The 18,650-nt window shown below is 56.5% G+C and overlaps 1 protein-coding gene across 1 annotated transcript; it reads left to right on the top strand.

The window, feature by feature from the left end:
• The first annotated feature begins 3,265 nt into the window (after positions 1 to 3,265).
• FNDC4 (fibronectin type III domain containing 4) lies at positions 3,266 to 16,117 on the top strand. The gene is made up of 6 exons (XM_067294911.1): positions 3,266 to 3,343; positions 9,035 to 9,150; positions 9,670 to 9,874; positions 10,761 to 10,850; positions 12,166 to 12,299; positions 14,373 to 16,117. Exons 1-6 carry the CDS (start codon positions 3,271 to 3,273, stop codon positions 14,406 to 14,408), a joined length of 654 nt encoding a protein of 217 aa, XP_067151012.1. The 5' UTR covers positions 3,266 to 3,270; the 3' UTR covers positions 14,409 to 16,117.
• The last annotated feature ends 2,533 nt before the right edge of the window (positions 16,118 to 18,650 follow it).

The following is an 18,650-nucleotide window of genomic DNA, read 5'->3' as shown; positions in this document are numbered from 1 at the left end:
GCAATGGAGTTGCAGCCTGGAGTGTAGGGGAAGGACTGTGAAATCAGCTCCCCAGAAGGTAGCTACCAGCCTGTCCTGGTGCGTGGTGTTAGTCCTCCCCAGGTGCAGAACTTGCACTTCCCTTTGCTGAACTTCATGAGATTCCTCTCTGCCCATTTCTCCAGCCTGTCGAGGTCCCTCTGAATGTCAGCACAGCCCTTTGGGGTATCAGCCACTCCTCCCAGTTTTCTATTGTCTGTGAGCTTGCTGAGGCTGCACTCGGTCCCATCATCCAGGTCATTAATGAAGATGTTAAATAGTCCTGGCCCCGCAATGACCCCTGTGGGACACCATTAGTGACTGGCCTCCAGCTGGACTTTGTGCCGCTGATCACAACCCTTTGAGCTCTGCCTGTCAGCCAGCTTTCAGTCCACCTCACTGTCTGCTCATCTTGCCTGTACTTCATCAGCTTGTCTATGAGGATGTTACGGGAGACAGTGTTGAAAGTCAGGGTAGACAACATCCACTGCTCTCCCCTCATCTACCCAGCCAGTCATTCCATCATAGAAGGCTATCAGGTTGGTTCAGCATGATTTCCCCTTGGTGAAGCCATGCTGACTACTCCTGATCACCTTCTTGTCCTTCATGTGCCTGGAAATAGTTTCCAGATTAGTCACTCCATCGCCTTCCCAGGGATCAAGGTGAGGCTGACTATCTTGCAGTTCCCTGGGTCCTCCTTTTTGCCCTTCCCTCTCATCTTCCAGCAGCCACTGCACATCTTTCACTTTTGCCTTCTGTCAGGCAGCTCTGGCAGCCTGCTCTGCCATGCTGTGTTGTGCCATGCCATGCCCTACTGTGCGGTGCCATGCCCTACTGCACTGTACCATGCTCTGCCACACCATGCTGTGCCCTTCCATGCCATGCCACACTGTGCAAAGCCCTGTACTGCACTGCCAGCCATGCTCTGCCTGCTGTGCCCTATCATACCATGCCATGCCCTGTTGTGCCATGCCATACCGCACCATGCTGTGCCACGCAATGCTGTACCATCCCTGCCATGCTGTGCCCTGCCTAGTCAAGCTGTGCCGTGCCATTCCATGCCAAGCCAGGCTGTGCTATGCTGTGCCCTGTTGGTCCACGTCCTGCTGTGCTGTGCCCTGCTGTGCCATGTCACACTGTGCTGAGCCTCAGCCATTCCTGGCCATAGCGTGGCAGCGGCTCCTCATGACCAGCTGCTTCACCAACCTGCCCAGCCCAGTGGCAGCTACACCAGCAGAGTTGCTTAAGGGAAGGGGAGGTCTCCCAAGTAAAACCCAACCATGCTCCACGCCCTCTGGCTGCACACAATGCCCGCTGTGGTCAGTCTGAGTGCAAGAAGGGGCACTCAAACACAGGCATTTACAACTGGCCTCTGCATGCAGGCTGCACCACTGTGTGGCTGGCCCTTCAGAAAGCACTGCACCCAGGCCAGAGGGAGCAACAACTTGGCACAGACAGGGATGGAGGCAGAGTTGCATCCAGGATGTCCATCATGCTGCAATTTAATAAAGATTACTCTCAGCAATGCTTCAAAGCATCACTGCCTCCACTCAGACTCCTCTAGCAGGAGAGTGAGAGCCCATGATGATGGTTGTGGGGCAGCCCCTAGGTTCGATGTAGGTCTCCAGCGCACCAGAGCAGAGGGGAGGCTGCTCCGGGGTGGGTGTCCCCATTAGTAAGCATTCAGGTGCCACATCTAGTGGGAGTATCTCTAATCCAGCTCTCTTCCATGCGGGCCTGGCAAAAACCCTGTCCCAAGGCACAACCTTCCTGGGGAGCAAGCAGAGCTCTGCTGGGAACAGCACCTGCCAAGGCCCCACAGGCCCACCGGTGAGTGATGGCCAAGGGAATTTTGCAAGACTGAACTCACTCGGTCACAGCACACAAGAGTGAGAACCAGCGGAGCTGTGCTGAATGGCCCAGGTTGGTGGGCGAGCACTCGGTGGCCCCAGCTCCCATGAGGCTGAGGCTTTGGCCGGCACCACCTGCCCATGTGCTGCACAGCTCAACACTGTGGTGCCTGAGGCATGGAGTGATGAATTCCTGGAGTGATAGTGTCACCAAAATTGGTGACAATAGGGCTACGGGACAGATGTGCTCCATATCCTTCTGAAGATCTTTCTGCAGCATGGCCCAGAGGCATGAGAGACCTCTGCAATACAGAAAGGCAACCAATGGCCTCACCAGCATCTGTCCCTGCTGCAGGTCGGGCGGGGGAGCATGGGACAGCCCTGTGCATTCCCATGACATGCCCTGTCACACATGGCACGTGGACCGTCAGCACTGGTCCAGCCCGAGGCCTGCCCAGTGCAGAAACCCTCCAGGGTAGGGGGCAGCCTCCCCGACAGAGGAGATGCTGGTGACGGGTCCATACGACAGCACATACCAAAAACAGCACGGCATGCAAAAGGGGCAGCCAGCACGTGCCCGTGCAACACGGACACATGCCACAGGGGCCGTGACGCATGGCCCAGGTGAGGGAGTGCCGGTTCAACACGAGCACACACGTGTAAGAGCACCGGACAATGCGGACACACGTGTCGCCACCAGACGGCTGGTGCAACACGAGACAGGCATGAGAGCGCAAAGGAGGTGCCTGGGTGCTGGGCTCGGCTGGCAGCGCAGCCCCCGGAGGGCCGAGCGCAGACCGTGTAAACCGGTTGTGGGGGCCCGGGGCGACTGTGGGGATCCAGCCCAGGGCAGTTGTGGGGATCCAGCCCGGGGCAGCCGTGGGGGCCCAGGGCGGCTGTGGGGATCTGGCTGGGGTGGCTGTGGGATCCAGCCCAGGGCGGCTGTGGGGTCCGACCCGGGGTGGCTGTGGGGGCCCAGGGAGGTTGTGGGGTCCAGGCCGGGACTGTTGTAGGGTCCGGGGCGGCTGCGGCCATCCGGCCCGGTCGTGGGGTCCGGCCCGGGAGGCCGTGGGGGCCCGGGGCGGTTGCGGGGTTCGGCCCGGGGCGGCCGGGGCCGTTAACGGGAGCCCGGCCCGGGCGCCGCTGGCGGTCGCCGCCGTAGCCGCGGGGTCGGGGGGGCGGTGGGCGGTGGCGCGGGGCGGGGCCGGGCCCGGCGGGGGCGGGGCGGGGCGGCCGTTCCCGCCCCCCCCGCGCTGCGGCCGGGGCTCGGCCCCGCTCCGTCCCCCGGCGCAGGCAGCCGCGCCGGGCCGGTGCCAGGGCCGGTGCCAGGGCCGCGCCGCGGCCGCCGTCCGGGCCTCCCGTGCCGGGCCGGGCCGTGCCGTGCCGGGCCGGCCCCGCCGCCATGGCCCGTTTCTCCGCGTACCTCAACCCCGTCCTGGTGCTCTTCAGCTGCGACCTCTGCCTCGTGCGGACCAGTAAGTGCGGGCGGCGGCGCGAGGAAAGGGGGCGCCGGGCCGAGCCGCGCCGGGCCGAGCCGAGCCGCGCCGCACCGCGCCGCACCGCACCGGCGCCCCGCTCCGGGCCGGGGCCGCCGGCCGCAGGTGCCCGGCCGGGGCGGGCCGGGGGTGCCGGCGGGCGGCCCCACTCCCCGCGGTCTCCCGGGCTCCTTCCTCCGGCGGGGCGGCCGGGAGCGGGTGCCCAGCCCCCGCCGCTGCGGCTGGTCCCGCCGGCGGGGCGAGGGGCCCGGGGCTGGCCGCGGCGCCTGCCGCGCTCCCCGGGATCGGGCCCGTCCCGCGGGGCTGCTTTCGCCCCCCTCGGTGCCCGGTGCCGCGGGCCGGGGCCCCCGCCAGGCCCCATCCCGCGGGGCAGCCTTCGCCTTCCCCTCCTGGGCAGGGCGACGTGCCCGGCCCGGCGCGGCGCGGCGCGCTCGCGGGGTGGCCTTCCCTCCCGCTCCGCCGGGGCCCGCCATCCCCGGGCAGCCCCGGGCAGGGAGCGCCGGGCCGGTTGCCGCGGCCCTGGGGCCGTTCCTGCCTTTGGCCGCTGCGAGCCGCGGCGGGCTCGGTCCGGTCCGGCCCGGGGCAACCGCGCCGTCGCGCTGCCCCCGGCAACCCGCGCCCGCTCTGCCGGGCCCGGCGCCCCGGATCGCTGCCTGCGCCTTTGGCTCGCGAAGCCCCGCATCTCTGCGCGAGGCGGCGGGGGAAACCAGCCCCTGCATCTCCCTGTGCAGGAGAGCCTGTTTCCCACCCGTGCTCCTCGCCAGAGCGGTGGTCCCGAGGGAGCTCATCCTGCGGAGTCGGGATGCTCGGTGCTGCACGCGCGTCCCTGTGCTTAGCATTCCCGCGTGCCTTCCTGCCTTGCTGACTTTCTTTCTCTGGGCTGGCGCTTGCTGACGCCGAGGTCACCCAGGGTGTCTCTGCCCCTTCTTCCCGTGACTCCTCTGAACACCCTGTGTCAGTGGCAACCTTCTGCTGCCTCTCCATTTGCCCCTTGTCGGATTACTGATGTATTAATTTAAATTACCAGTATGAGGCATGTTCTGATAACCCCCTGCCATGGTGGAACTGCTTCATTCTGTGCTCGGCCTTGTGTCCCTTGGCAGTTTCCTTGCAAACTATGATCTTCAGGATTCCGTAAGAAATGCAGTCAGGGTTATAAAAAGGGGACACTTATTTTTAGATATGCAGTCTGAGGCTTGCCTCCCCAGTGCAGCGATAAGTTGGGCAAAAATCTGGGTGCCCTTGAGCAGCAGACCCAAGGGCATGGGCCAAGGGGCAGGCGAGGTCCTCATCTCTGGAGTCACAACAGGGTGGGGAGGACGCCAATGGGCTCTGCCTTGTCCCTGTGCAGACATGCCAGTGCCATTCCTGAGGGGCATCTGTTCGGCTCCTTCTCCAGCCTGCCAAGCCAGGTTGTGGGGCAGTTCTAGTCCAATGCTCAGCTGTCCACAGGCCAGCCCTCCCTGCCACCCAACCTCAGCCTGCAGTGCTGCCATATCCACTGTGCAGAACTGACTATTCCCACCTCTTTGGCAGGCCTGAAAGAAATGTATTGCTGTACTGACACTAGAAAAAGGTGCATCAGGCCATAAATGACTGCTCTTCCTGTGGTGGTGCTCACTTATTAATATGGCTTTAATCAAAAGTGCAAACAGAATAACTTATAAATGATGCAGAATTATTAGTGATTAATGCATTGGACAGGGCTTAACTGTGGCATGCTTTTCCCAGAGAGCCTGGTGGGGTATTGGAGGATCCTGGCTTTACAGGAAAGTTTTTAATAGTTGGTTTCAGCCTGTAAATTTTTGGGAGCCATTGCATTCACAGATCTTTACAGCAGCAGTTCTGGTATAAGCCTGCTTTGACCTCAGCTATAGAGCAGGCTGGAGAACATTAGACTTGACAGAGGGATAATACACAAAGCTTTCTGTGGTGTGAGCTATGCTTTGAAGGTCTTGTCCTCATGACTTCCAATGAGGTCTCATCTTGCACATCTTTGGAGGCTAAGCATTGCACCTTGTTTCTAGAGTGAACTTCTCTAGTTTCAGTTTCTGCCGTTAGATCTTTTCCTGTTTCTTCCTGCTAGGTGTGCAAATCCTACGTGCTCAGAAATGTCTTCACAGTGTCACTTGAAAACTGACCAAGTGACACTGATTTTTCCCCATGAAGAACTGCAGCCTGGATGCCTTCAGCTCTCACAGTCACGCAGGTTCAGGTCTGTCTGCCTGAAGCCTGCAAGAGGCATGTTTACAACACATGAGGTCTGACCATCCGTGCCTGCTGTGGCTCTGCCCCCATGTGCTCTTGCTCTCCTCTCTGTCAAGCTGGGGCATTTGGAGACTGTCTCTGGGTGTCAGAGCAAAGCCTGCTGGCTCTAGTTGTAATCTCTTTGCAGTTTCATATCAAGGTGATACTCACTCCAGGGCACATTGGTGCTGCCATTGAGTAAAGGTCCTTACAAAGGACCTGCGTGAGCTGTGGCTAAGTGCAGTTCAAGCAATACTCCCAGCCCCGTGTGGGCCCAACAGCATGGCTCGTGGATCAGTGCAATGCTCTTTTTCTCAAATCAGAGAGTGACTCAGCCCCAGAGCCACATCTCAGCATCCCCAGCCTGAAAAGCTGGGCTGGACCAGGCTAAGCTCCCTGCAGAAGCCCAGAAAATTCCTGTGCAGACCAGGAAGCCTGCTACTGACTTCATCCACTGACTTTCACATTGCGGAGATCTCAGACCCTAGTTTTAATTTTCCCAAGTCCACTTAAAGGTGTGGGAAGCCAAACCACCCGCTTTGGACATGCTCAGACCCTTTTCCACTCTGTTAGATGTAAAAAACTACTTAATTTATTAGTGTAGATGCATCCTGTGAAGCACCAGATCCTGTTCTTGGCCTGAGGCCGGCTGGCAAAGTCTAGCTACATTCATAGCACTAAACTCTTGACTTCCAGAGAGGGGAGCATATCAGTGCTGCCTACTAGGAACCGTGAATGGTTTGTGCTAGCTCCTGAGCCATGCCCAAGAGTGTTTTGGGTGCATGCTGGCTGCTTCAGGCCAAAGAAGTCCAGGGACCATTTTAATACAGTGGGAGAGATCACTAGATTCCTGGGCCATTCCTGACCCCATTACATTTACTAGTATAGTGATAGCCTTGGACAACCATCTCTCTTGCTCCTAGAGGCAGGGATAAATATTGCAGGCAGCACCTTTCCTTCAAATTCTGCCTGGAACAGGGCAAGAGAGTGAATATTTACTAGCTGACAGGGTACTGTCCGCAGCTCAGCTGTTGGTTGCGCAGCACTCTCACACTGGCCATGGCTGGACCAGAAAGTCAGAGCACACCCATGTGGAGCTCAGCACCAGTCTGCGCAGAATACAAGGGCCCCAGTCAATGGCCAGGTTTGGGACTACAGCTCTGCTCAGCCTGCTTTCCTCTTGGCTTTTGGGAGAATGGGCTGTGCAGCTATGGACATGTCAGACACTCTCTCTCACAGGTTAGAGATGTATTTGATGAACAGGATCCTCACTGACAAAACTCTAAGGAGACACATTCTCCGCAGGATAGAAGATACCTGAGCGTCTTTGAATCCTGTCCAGTTCCTCAGCCTTCTGGTCTGAAGAAAAGGCTCGTTGTGGTGTCCTTGTTGATGTTGGCTCAATGACAGTATCTCCTGATGATGCAGCAGGGTCTGGCTGGGGACACACTCAGCCCCAGAGTCTCTCTGGGAGCTTCTTTTGGGGCTCTGTGAGTGACCCTCCTGTCCCTCTTACTCGTCCTTGGCAGACCGCAGTCCTACATCTCCCAGAGAGGGAATTGCAGCCTTTTCCTGGTTAGATCTGTTATGGAACTGGATATATTCAAATACAAATGAATGCATTTTAACAGCTGACCTGAAGAAATTACCTTTCCCTGTCACTCTTATCTTTTTTTTTTTTTTTTTAGTTTGGTTACTGTCTTCTTTTTTCCTGTTCTCCATTGCCCTCTGGGGCTCTGTTTTCCTGGTATAAATCACAACACTGAACTTGTGCCATGCTTGCAGCCTGTAGAAGGACACTGTCTTATTTACAGAGAGAGAAGACACAGGAACGGCAGCCTCTGTGTCTTTTTTCATGCACTCCAGTGTCTAATTTTCAGGCAGAAGGCTTTGTGTGCAGGTCCGTGTACCTGTGTAGGACCCTGCTGTGGTCCTAGTTAGTACTGTGTAAATCTCACAATGATACTGATACAGACTGTGGGACAACCAGGCCAGCTTCTCGCAGGACAGCAATGACTGAGTGTTGCTGCCTCACTGCAGCCAGCTTTGCAGTCCATGGCATTGCACTGCTGGGAAAGTCAGCTCTGTCCTCTGCTCTCTGTATTGGGCTTTCTTCCCTGCTCTAGAGCAGAGAGTAATGCCAGGCAGATGAGATGGCCAGATTGAGTTGCATAGTGTGTTTATTCCAAGCTGCCCCATTTTTCTGTCACAGTTGATATATAAATACTGTGTCTGTGCTGCTGCCTACGCAGTTCTGGGTGGTGTGCCAGGCATCTGTGATGTGCGCATCCACAGGGCAGCCCCAGAGCTTGGAGGAGCCTAATTTTACCATCACAGTCTTGATTGTAGAATTGCTTAAATGTAGGGTTTATTTGGACTTTCTGGACCCTACAGAAATGTGGGACTTGCCTGCCAAGAAAGACTTCTAGTACCTGTCTGGGCTGAGCAGGAGCAGGTCATGTCAGGCAGCCCAGCTTCTGCTATTGCTGGAGCCGAATGCAGTAAACCTTCCAGTAGACTAACGTCTGAGCAGCAGTGTCCTGCTCGACCGTGAAGGTACCTCAGACCTGCAAGCAGCTGCCCTCATGGAGAGCTTATGTGAATGGCATCCTCCTCTCTGATGGCAGAGCCCCTGCAGTGCTCCGAGACTGGCTGTAAGGGCTTTTCTCTGTATGTGCTTTTAACTGCAGGGACTAGTTAAATTGCCCTGATGGTCTCTTAAACTGTGTAATGCTTGTTGTAATGTAATGTTGTTGCTCAGGACAGACCTCTGTGCACTTTCCATTACAATGTCTGCGAGGTGGAAGGAGCCTGCCAAGGCTCTTCATGTCCTGAGCTGGGTCTGGCAGCCTGCACTGCTGTACGTGGTCAGCATTGCTAAATCCTTTTATATGGAACATGTATTACATGCATTGGTCTGTGTCAGCCCCTGCAAGCAGGCCCTCCAGGGAAGAGCCGGCCAGCCAGATGCCTCCCGAGCTTATCTTCCTTCTCTGCCATGGGACAGTGCAGGGGCAAGGTGTGCCAGCAAGCACATTTCTCACCAGCAGCCAGGCAGGGAAGAGCCCTGGGCAGCGAGCAAACACCGCCAAAGTAATGCCATAGAGGGGCACCTGTGCAGGCAGGCAGCAGCTCTGCCTGCATCCCACTGCACCATAGGCAGCTGCCTACCAGCCTGGGGAGTGCTGTGCTGTGCACATCACTTGCTAGTGGGGGCTCAGCCCCATGCCCTGCTGTGCCGCTTCTCTCCTGGGGACAGACCTGCCAAAAAAGCTGCTCTCTGTGGCCCTGGCAAACCTCCTGCTGTGGGCAGGTGTTGGGGATGGCCCTGCATGGTGGGGTACAGGGGTAAGTGCATGTTCTGAGAGATCTTCCTTGCCTCTTTTCCTGTGCCCTGTTTTGGTCCATCCCTGGCTCCCCCAGACAGGCCACCATCCCCTGTCAACGTGACTGTGACACAGCTGAAGGCGAATTCTGCCACTGTCTCTTGGGATGTCCCTGAAGGAGATGTGGTCATCGGCTACGCCATCTTACAGCAGGTATCGAGGTTCTGTCCCCAGGGGGTTGGGGGACCCCCCCCTCAATGATTACCAGCATGCTCTTGTGTCCGCCCTGGCTTTTGCCACAGTTTGGAGCTCCTCTGGCACCTGCCTGAGGCCACCCCTGCTGTTGGGCAGCTCTTGCCAGGGTGCTCCATCTGAGAGCTCTGTCCTGGTGGGGGGCACCAGACCGTGGGGGCGGCTGTCCTTCCAAGGGCTTCCTGGAATTGCCCTGCATAAGGGCAGCACTCCAGCCTTGACATAACCCTTCTTTGCCTGCCTTGCTCCACTTCCACAGCCCCAGGTAGTGGGGGCTTCTCCATGGAGATGCCTAGCTCCTGGGCATTGCAGGGACACTGCATAGCAAAGTGCTGGCCAGCCTGGCCCACCCCAGGGATGGATGAGCCCCTGGGAAGGGATGATCATGGGCAGTGTGCCCAGGACAGTCCTGCAAACAGGGCCTGTGCCTGGTGCTGCTGGGAACAGCCTCTGGGAGCTGACAGCTCTTCACTCTGGCAGAGGCAGGATGGACAGATGCAGCGCTTCATCCGGGAGGTGAACACCACCAACAGGGCCTGCGTGCTGTGGGACCTGGCAGAAGATGCTGATTACGTCATCCAGGTGCAGAGCATTGGCCTGTATGGGGAAAGCCAGGCCAGCAAGCGTGTCCACTTCCGGACACTGAAGGAGACTGACCGCCTCCCCTCCAACAGCTCCAACCAAGGTGAGGCAGTTTCTGCCAGCTCACCCAGGTGTCAATGGTGGCACCACACCTGGAGATCTCCACACCATAGCAGATCTCCACAGCAGACTGTGAGGAAGGTGCTACCCTGGTCAGCAGACTGCATGGCAGCAAGGTTGTACAGGCTGCTGTTGTGTCCACTATGCTCATGATATTGTCCCTGAACCCTGACTTCCCACCGTCCTATCCCAGGTCTCGGCAACCTATCCAGCTAAGTGGGCTGTGGCCAGCACATCCAAACTGCTGTCTGTAGAAAGCAAATATTGAATGGGCATTCAGATCTACCATCCTGCAAGCTACCGAAGGACAAACACCAGAGCCCTGCCATCCCCTTTCCCCTTCACATCCATGTTGTGTCTCTTGCCTCAGGGTCTCCTAAATGCTGATCATGAATCCAAGAGAGACAATACCCAGACTGGGTCCATCGGGCCTGGGAGCCTGTCTCCAGCACTAACCATAAGCCAGTGACTTGGGAAGAGTATAACAGGGCAAGTACATAGGATACTTTCCACAATATTCTTTTCAACTTGAGGCCTTCCCAGCCTACTCTAGTCCCTACATAGTGAGTAACCTCGATGAGTTCCCTTTCCATGCATTGTGCAGTCCTCACTTGAACTTCCACAAACTTTTGGGATCCCTGAAACCCTTTGGCAGGGAGAATGGTTTGTCTGACACAGGTCAGCATGATGCTGCATGTCCTCTCCCCAGGCAAGGGGTCATGTTGCACCTGCCCTTGTCTGGGGGCGTGGGAAGTGGGCGTCTGTCATTGGGGGGCTCCTTCTCAAACCCTTGAATATTGCTGGTCCATGGAGCAGGTCTTGGTGGGAGGGTGACTGCTGCCAGCCCTGCCGTGTGCTTTTCTCCACAGGTGACATCACCATGGAAGGGCTGGACAAGGACAGGCAGCTGCAGACAGGCGAGATTATCATCATTGTGGCTGTGCTGCTCATGTGGGCAGGTAAGTGCTGTGAGCAGTGTCCCAGCGGGTTGGTACAGGGGCATGATGTGTAGTCTGCAAAGAAGGTGGGGCTCAGAAGGTGCAGAAGAATATAGATACAGGCTTGGCAACCTCCTTCCCAGTGAGTCCATGGAGTCACTGTAGGAGCTTGAGCCAGTAGGGTGTGAAGAGGATCTGCAGCCACCACTGCATACAGTGACAGCATGGAGCATATGGCCTGGCTGCTGTGCTGGAAGAGCAAGAGACAAGGTGGGACACAAGCAATACAGAATTACAGGGTAGGAGCACCACAGATGGCATTAACGAGCATGTAATTCGGACCTTAGTTAGCTTGTTTGACATCTTTTTGGTAATATTGCTGCTGGCTGGTAGTGGCTGTGCCACAATCTACTTAAACTGTAAGATGTGTGAGCTCCTCCTGCACAGCACCTGATTAAAGACAGTGCTCTGGGAAACAGAAGCTTGCCCTGGGAGCAAGGAAGCTTGGGGATAACAGGCAGCTCCTGACTGGTTACACACACAGCTGCTGTGAATGGGAAATTGTTTGTCCCCTGTCCAGTAAATTAAATGAGGATTTTCTAGTGATATCTTGCAGAAGTCTCTCCTTGTCTTGACCTTGAACACTTTTGTAGTGCACTGGAGGAAAACACAAAATGGCTGCTGGTGATTGCACACCCAGTGCAGATCGGTGTGTCGGGGTACCAATGGGGAGAAATCAGATCCAGTCTGCAGGTGGCTGTCATAACACACCTGTGCACTGAATGGGTCCAACACATCTAGCAATTACTGTTCAAAACATTGCTTTAGAGTCCTGAGTCCGGAGTCACAAGATGTGGAACATGCTGTGTGTAAGACAGGCACTGTAAAACTCTGTCAGAGTGACCCCACAATCGGTTTGCAGGGCAGGACAAAACCAAGGGCTGCCTCTCCTGAGGGCCGCAAGCACCAGGCCACACTGCTAGGGCTGTAAGTTTAGTGCCTTGCTGGAGACGCTCAGAAACCTGCTCAGCTGCTCACTGACCCCAAGGGCTGTCCATCTCCAGGTGCCTCAACATCTGCCTTCGTCCTTGAAAAATTGGCTTGTTGGCACTGAGCATCTCACGCACCTCATGCGTACCCTGACTGCTGCAGCCATATCCATGCCTTCTCTGCTGGAGGAGACTGCTTGGCCGCACCTGTGCAGATGGAGGATGGGGGTGACCAGCACCTGGAAATGCCCTGGACCTGCCTGCTCTCCAGCTGGGATGCTCTGGGGAGGGGAGGCAGGGGGCAGTTAGTGTGAGGGAGTCCTTCACCCCTGCTTCTCTCTCTGCAGCGGTGATCGCCCTCTTCTGCAGACAATACGACATCATCAAGGACAATGACTCCAACAACAACAAGGAGAAGACGAAGCCATCCTCGGAGCACAGCACGCCAGAGCGGCCTACTGGAGGGCTGTTGCGGAGCAAGGTGAGTGGGGAGGGTTGGTGGGAGGGACAGTGTGCAATGTCTTCCATAGCTTGCTGGCTGGACAGGCTCTGTCTCTCTCTGGAAACAGAAATGCCCCAGCTTGTGCTCTTGCCCCAAAAACCAGGTTTTTCAGTGAGCCCTGGCCTGGCTGGGGCTGTGTGCGCCCTGTGGGTGGTTGCAGAAGAAACAGCAGAAGGGAGGGCAGGATACATCGGCTGGGATGGCTCCCATGTTGCAGGGTGGTCTTTGTCTTCCCACTGCAGCAGCCAGCACCTTGCCCTGTCACTATGCTCCTCCAAGGCTGCACCTCTTCTGCATCCCATGAACAGGTCCAGCTTTGGCCTGTTCAGGCAGGAGGCAGCCAAGCTGGGCTTCTGTTCCTGCAGTTCCTGCACTGGCCCATCTCTGATGGCTTTCAGCCTTCACCAGGGCCTGTTCTAGACCATCAACACATGGGTTGTTCTTGGGAAGGACCCCAGAGCCTTCTCCCCGCTCCAATGCAGTGCCTGTGACAGGTTTTGGGTGGGGAGAGAGTGGCCCATTTCACCTGGCTGTTCCCTTGGTACCTGGCTCTTCTCCCTTTGATGCCTGACAAGGACAGTGATTTATAACCCTGGTGTGCATGCTGTAATGGGACTTTGCATTAGGCTTGTCCTCGCATCTCATCTGCCTCCTCTGTCAGTGGTGCCAGCTCCACTTTCCATGGTGCCCACCTGCTCCTCTGTTTCCATGTCTCTTTGGTTCCCAGCAGATGCTGGAGGCATAAACTTCCTTGTCTGGACCTCAAACCCCCAGTACTCTCTCCTCCTCTACATTCTGCAGCTCTGCAATTACTTCTTGCCCTCCTCTTGGATCCCTCCTCCAAACTGACCCCACTTGTACTGGGCTGTGAAGGCAGGTGCACAAGCCCCTTCCTGCTGCTCGCTATGATCTTCACCTACACAGGGCTGTTGCACCTCAGTGTGTCTCTTTGTGTTCACCAGATTCCTGGCGTTCTTGCAGATGACAACACTGCAAGTTTATCCTCACAGTCCTTGATTACAAAGCTGGAAAGAAGGTGTAGGAAATAAAAAGCAGTGATGTAATTGTGCTCTGTAACCCCTTCCCCTACTGGCTTTAGGACACAGCTGCTGCAAAGTAGCAGACAGCAGTGCAGCTCTTGGACTGAGTCCTATTGCAGAGTATGGCCATGAGGACTCTCACCTCCTGCACCCTGCTTCATTGGGCTCGGGCTGAGCTACAAAATGTATGTGCAGCAGGCAGGACCCCTTCCCTTTCCAGCAACTTCTCTGAATTCACTTATCTGCTGTGCTATTAAGTGAGCACGGTCTTTTTAGTGTAAAGGAAGGCTCCTGCTTGTGACGGTGTTTGAGAAAGCCCACCTCACTGCACGCGGCCTTTAATTCCCTTGGTATGCTCCAGAGCTGTCGGGGATGTTCCTGGCATTCAGCAGACCTCATCTGTCCCTCCACTCCTGTCATCCCACACTTCATGGATTCTCTGCCCCATGGCAGATGTCCTCCTAACCACTCAGTTACTTTTTTCTGTTCTGAGCTCTGCACCTATCTCCTGTCCAAGGGCATCAAGTGTAGCACAGCTACTACTAGGACAGGGCAGAAGTCCACTGCCAGAGGTCTGCAAGCCCTGGAGGCAGAGAATGTGAGGCAGGATGCCTGGTTCACCTGGGAGCATTAGGGCACAGCAGTGGGCAGAAGGGTTTCCTGGGCAGTGGGGTGCAGTGTTGTTGATGGGGCTCACCTGGGGTGAGGCAGGATGATGTAGCTGAGTTACTTGACCCTTCTGCCAGGAGGGTAGCTCAGTGCAAAGGGCTCCATCTCCTGGCGTTTCAGGGTTGGTCCCCTTGGTCTCCTTAGGGAGATGCTGAAGCCAGATCTCTGCAGCAGCACCCAAACAGCCGCCTGGGGCAGAGGGCCCAGCCGCAGCTGGCAGCCCCTTTGTGGAGGAGGCCTGCTGGTCTTGGTGCCTGCCAGGGTAGGCAGGGGACTCTGCTGCAGGGTCTGCATCCCAAGGGCTTAGCAAAGCGAGACCTTAAAGCAGATTTTTCTCCCATAGAAGAAGTCCCCCTCTGTCAATATTATCGAGGTGTAAAAGTGCAGCACCACCTTGGCATCTGGGGTCCTGGGCATCCTGCCAGAGCTGAAAACAGGCCTGGGAAGAAGAGGCAGCATTGGGCGCCCAGCCTGGCATTCTGCATGCGAAGATCTGCATATCAGAACTTACGCTTTCCCGAGGGCGCCTGTCCGGGGATGTGCATGGAGCCAGCTTGGAGCCGTGCATGCAGTGCGTGGCCCCAGCTATCCTGCGTGCCTGGCCCTGCTCCCCTGCCACTGAGGAGCACGGAGCTGAGCAAGGAGGGGGAGCCACAACCCCAGCCCGGGGGGGCAGGCCTGGGGGAGCAGAGAGGCTGGTGCTCCTTCCTGCTTGCAGCCCCAAGGGGAGGCAGCATTCCTGCCTGCTAACTCGGCCAAAGGCCTGGGTGCAGCCGCATGACACCAGACTCCTGCCCAGCAGGCAGCCTGGAGCAGGCCCTACTCTTGGCCACTGCGTCTGGGCTCAGAAGGCTGCCTGTGAGGGGTGAGAGCTGGTTCCCCTTTCGGGAGGAGGGGATGGGGCAGTGCAGGCGCTCGCCCCAATGCCACCCGGGAAGTTGTGGTGAGGTGGCAGGAGGGTTTGTCTGTGGGGCTGGGCCCAGTAGGCACAGGAGGTCCCTGCTGGGGCATGGGGCTCCTCTGCACCCAGTTGCAGCAGTGCAGGGGTCTCCCAAGGCCTTTCCCTGCCGTGGGAAGAAGGACACAGAGCATAATGAGCCAGTGGTGCTGCAGAGCCTGGCTGGGCTGCAGAGTGCACAGCTGGGGCAGGGAGTGCCAGCAGATGGGAGAGCAGCCTTATGGGGTGATGTGAGCCCCACAAAGCCATGGGGGCAGGCAGGGTGAGGGCACGACTGTGGTATTGCCATTTCCCCAGTAGGAAAATAGTCCTGGCAAGCTCAAGCTAGTTGTGGGGGAGCTGCTGAGCACCCTGTGAGCCATGTGATGCTTGTGCTGCCTGGAGATGGTGTAGTGAGACCCAGCAAGGTCTCGACTGGCTCAGCAGGATGTGCACTGCGGAGCCCATCACTGCTCTGGGGACAACTCCAGCTCTGACAGTGTCAAGTCCTGCTCCTGGCCCCTTCCTTCCTGCTGGCATGTGGTCATTGCTGATGCTCTCTTCCGGAGCTGGCCCCGTGTCCTTCCCCAGGCTGGCTGGTGCAACACAGACCTGTGGGAAAGGGCTGGCCGTACATGCCCAGAGCCGGTAGACCTCTGGCTCGCTGCGATCTGTCCAGTCTGCCTGACCATGCAAGGACAGCATGAGCCATTGACCACACTGGGGCTGCAGAATAGGTGGCATCTGGACTGTGTTTGTGTGCTCCCCAGCACCTGCAGGCAGAAGTCTGTCACTGAGTATCTGCACTGCTTGGTGTCAGAGGCCAAGACCTGGTGGTGCCTGGCCCAGTCATGCCCTCCTGCTGAGGGGGGGGACATGAGGAGCCCCTCTGCTGCAGAGATGGCAGCTGGTGGCCTCACTGCTGCTCTGCCTTCCATGCTCTCTGCTCCACGGTGTGCAACTGAGCTGGGGTGCTGGCTCTGCAGCCCTAGATTCAAGCATCAAGGATCCAGCGTCTTCCAGGAATAAACCTCCCAGCAAAGCACTTTCAGGACTCTTCATTCTGGGTGCTGCTCAACTCCTGCTGCAGAACTAGGTGGGGAAAGGGTAGAGTAAGCGACTCCCTGTGGCAGGTCTTTTCAATAAAAGCATCCTGGCTCAAAGGCAGTATTGTTCTCGCAAAGTTGCAGGTCTGTGCAAGCGTGTGTGTGTGTGTGTGTGTGTGTGTGTGTGTGAGAGAGAGAGAGAGAGAGAGAGAGAGAGAGAGAGAGAGAGAGATGCGTGCCAGTGCCTCTTGCCTTCATGTGTGCCCTGCCTTAGAGGGAGAGCTGTTCTCGCCAGAGGTGTCAGAGGAGCACATGCTTTGCTGGAGCAGGTCTCCCAGGCTGTCCCACATCTCTTTCTGGCTTTTGAGGGGGGGTGCGGGTGCTGCAGGCTGGGCCATGTTGTGCTGCTGGATGAGTTGCAGGTAAGTAAGTGCAGAGCAGTTACAGACCTTTCCCATTGAGGATGGCACCACACGTGCTTTCTTTGCACACACTAAGCAGGATGCAGGGAGCAGAACCATCCATGCAGCAGGGCTGGGAAGGATGATGAGGCCAGATGGCAGCAGGCTGCTGGCAGGAGAGGGCTGTGCTGCTTTGCAGTCAGGTGAAGCAAGGGGTACTGGATGGCACAGATGCTTTGAGAAGCAAAAGCACCTTCATGGTGGTGGTGGTTGGGGGGGGGGGGGGGGGTCCAAGGCCTGCTGTGCAGTGCTGTAACTCAGGCTGCAGGGAGCACAGGTGTAGCTCCAGAGAAGAGGTAACTTTATGCCAAGCCATCTCGTTTTAACAGCTTTTACTTTTGTTTGTAGGGGAGGTGCATTAAATAATTAGAGATATCAGGGCAACACAACACAAAAAGAGGTTTGTTTTAAAAAAAAAAAAAAAAAAAAAAAAAAAGCTCTGCTGTTTGGTGGTGCTATCCCAGTGGTCACTGCAGACACATCTCTCCTAGCATGAAGCCTTTAAACAGACCAAAGGTGCAAACACAGAAACAAAGCAGCATAACTGCACAGTGGAGTCAAGGAGCCAGGTAGAAAGAGGACAAGCCATATGTCAAGATACAGTGGTTGTGGCCAAATGAAAGACCACAGAAGTCTGGCATGTTAAATGTAAACTCGGGGCTGGGTGTTGAGGCAAAACAAACCAAAACAACTCTATTTTCATACCAGGACAGGTTGGAGAGCTGCAGAGACAAGCACTGCACGGGAGAGGCAGCAGAAATGCCAGACAAAGGTGGTATGTGAGGTGCATAAAAGCGAGTGTTCAGAGTGAGCCCAGCGGGGGACAAAGCAAACGTGGGCAATGGGGACAGGGTGAGGGGGGGAGCAGGTGAAGCCCAGGGACCCACAGACATTGCTGCCTGCTTGAACTCTGCACACCCAGATACTGCGGCACCAGCACCACAGTGGGTGCTGAGCACGGTCTGGAGTTGCCACTGTGGCTGCAAAGGCTTCTGGGCTGCTCTACCCTTGACAGCCACTGCTAGCACTGGCATTGAGTTGTAATGCAGTGGCACAAGGAAGGGACTGTGTGGCACATGTAGTGCAAACCTGCCACAGCAGCTTAAGAGGTGTTGGAAAATGTTAGCACATGTGCAGGTGATGGTGAACCAGTTGCTGGCTTGTGTATGGCTAGAACGGCTGTCTTGGCAAAAGCCCCCCCCCCCCCCCCCCCCCAGCGTGCACACATGTGCGTGCATGTGCACGTGCGCGCGCATATACACACACACACACACACACACACACACACACACACAGAGCATTTAAGGCCAAGGTGGTGTGTGGTGAAGCAGTCCGCTCACTGCAATGATGGCTGGTTAAAGCCAGGAACAGCTGCACAAACGGTGCCAGCGGAGTCCTGTAGGAAACTGAACAAGGCTGTGGTGTTCAGCATAGCCACAGCCAGAGCACACAGCAGCAACCATGTGTCCTGATGTGCCTATGCAACCGAGCTCAGCACACAAGAAAACCAGCTGAGACGAGGTGAGAAGGACTTGGTGGCCCTCTATCACACTAGCAGAGCAGCCGAAATGCTGTCACAGTACATGGGAACCAGCCCTAGTGTCACACATGCACATGCCTGCCCACACACAGCAAGGGGAGCTAGCTGGTAGTTGTAGGCAAGGGCTATGGGGAGCATTGGGACAGCTTGCCAAGACCACTGCTACCCTGCTCAGCAGGTCCATTGCCCTGCTTCTCACCCTTTTTCCAAAAGTAAAATAGAAATTATTAGAAAAGGACTAATGATTTAAACTGAGTACACACTGTGCCACGGCACAAAGTGGCTGGGTGCCTGTGTCTAGACTATTGCATGTGTTTCTGGTCCATCCCCCATCAAAAGTGGAGAGGACAGCATAGTCCTGGAGCAGCAGGGAGAGAGAGAGAGAGAGAGAGAGAGAGAGAGAGAGAGAGAGAGAGAGAGAGAGAGAGAGAGAGAGAGAGAGAGACGGTTAAATAGCCTGGCCTGCCTTCTTCTGGAGATGTGACACACTGCCCTCCCAAGTCACAGGAGATGGTGCAGAAAGAGCAATTATTCACATCACAAGAGCAAGGGGCCTTTGAAGCAATCAGCATGTGTCAGGGTTAGCAACAGGGTTGTGTGTACACACACACACACACACACACACACACGCACACGC

This window comes from Apteryx mantelli, chromosome 3 (assembly GCF_036417845.1).
Source record: "Apteryx mantelli isolate bAptMan1 chromosome 3, bAptMan1.hap1, whole genome shotgun sequence".
NCBI classification, from domain to species: domain Eukaryota; kingdom Metazoa; phylum Chordata; class Aves; order Apterygiformes; family Apterygidae; genus Apteryx; species Apteryx mantelli.
The sequence above is the reverse complement of the archived record's forward strand: the minus strand, read 5'-3'. Positions and strand labels throughout refer to the sequence as shown.

Coding starts and splice junctions, on each gene's coding strand:
- FNDC4 (XM_067294911.1), top strand. CDS start 3,271: ATGGCCCGTTTCTCCGCGTACCTCAACCCCGTCCTGGTGCTCTTCAGC. Junction 9,151..9,669: donor GCTACGCCATCTTACAGCAG/GTATCGAGGTTC, acceptor TCACTCTGGCAG/AGGCAGGATGGACAGATGCA. Junction 9,875..10,760: donor CTCCAACAGCTCCAACCAAG/GTGAGGCAGTTT, acceptor TTTTCTCCACAG/GTGACATCACCATGGAAGGG.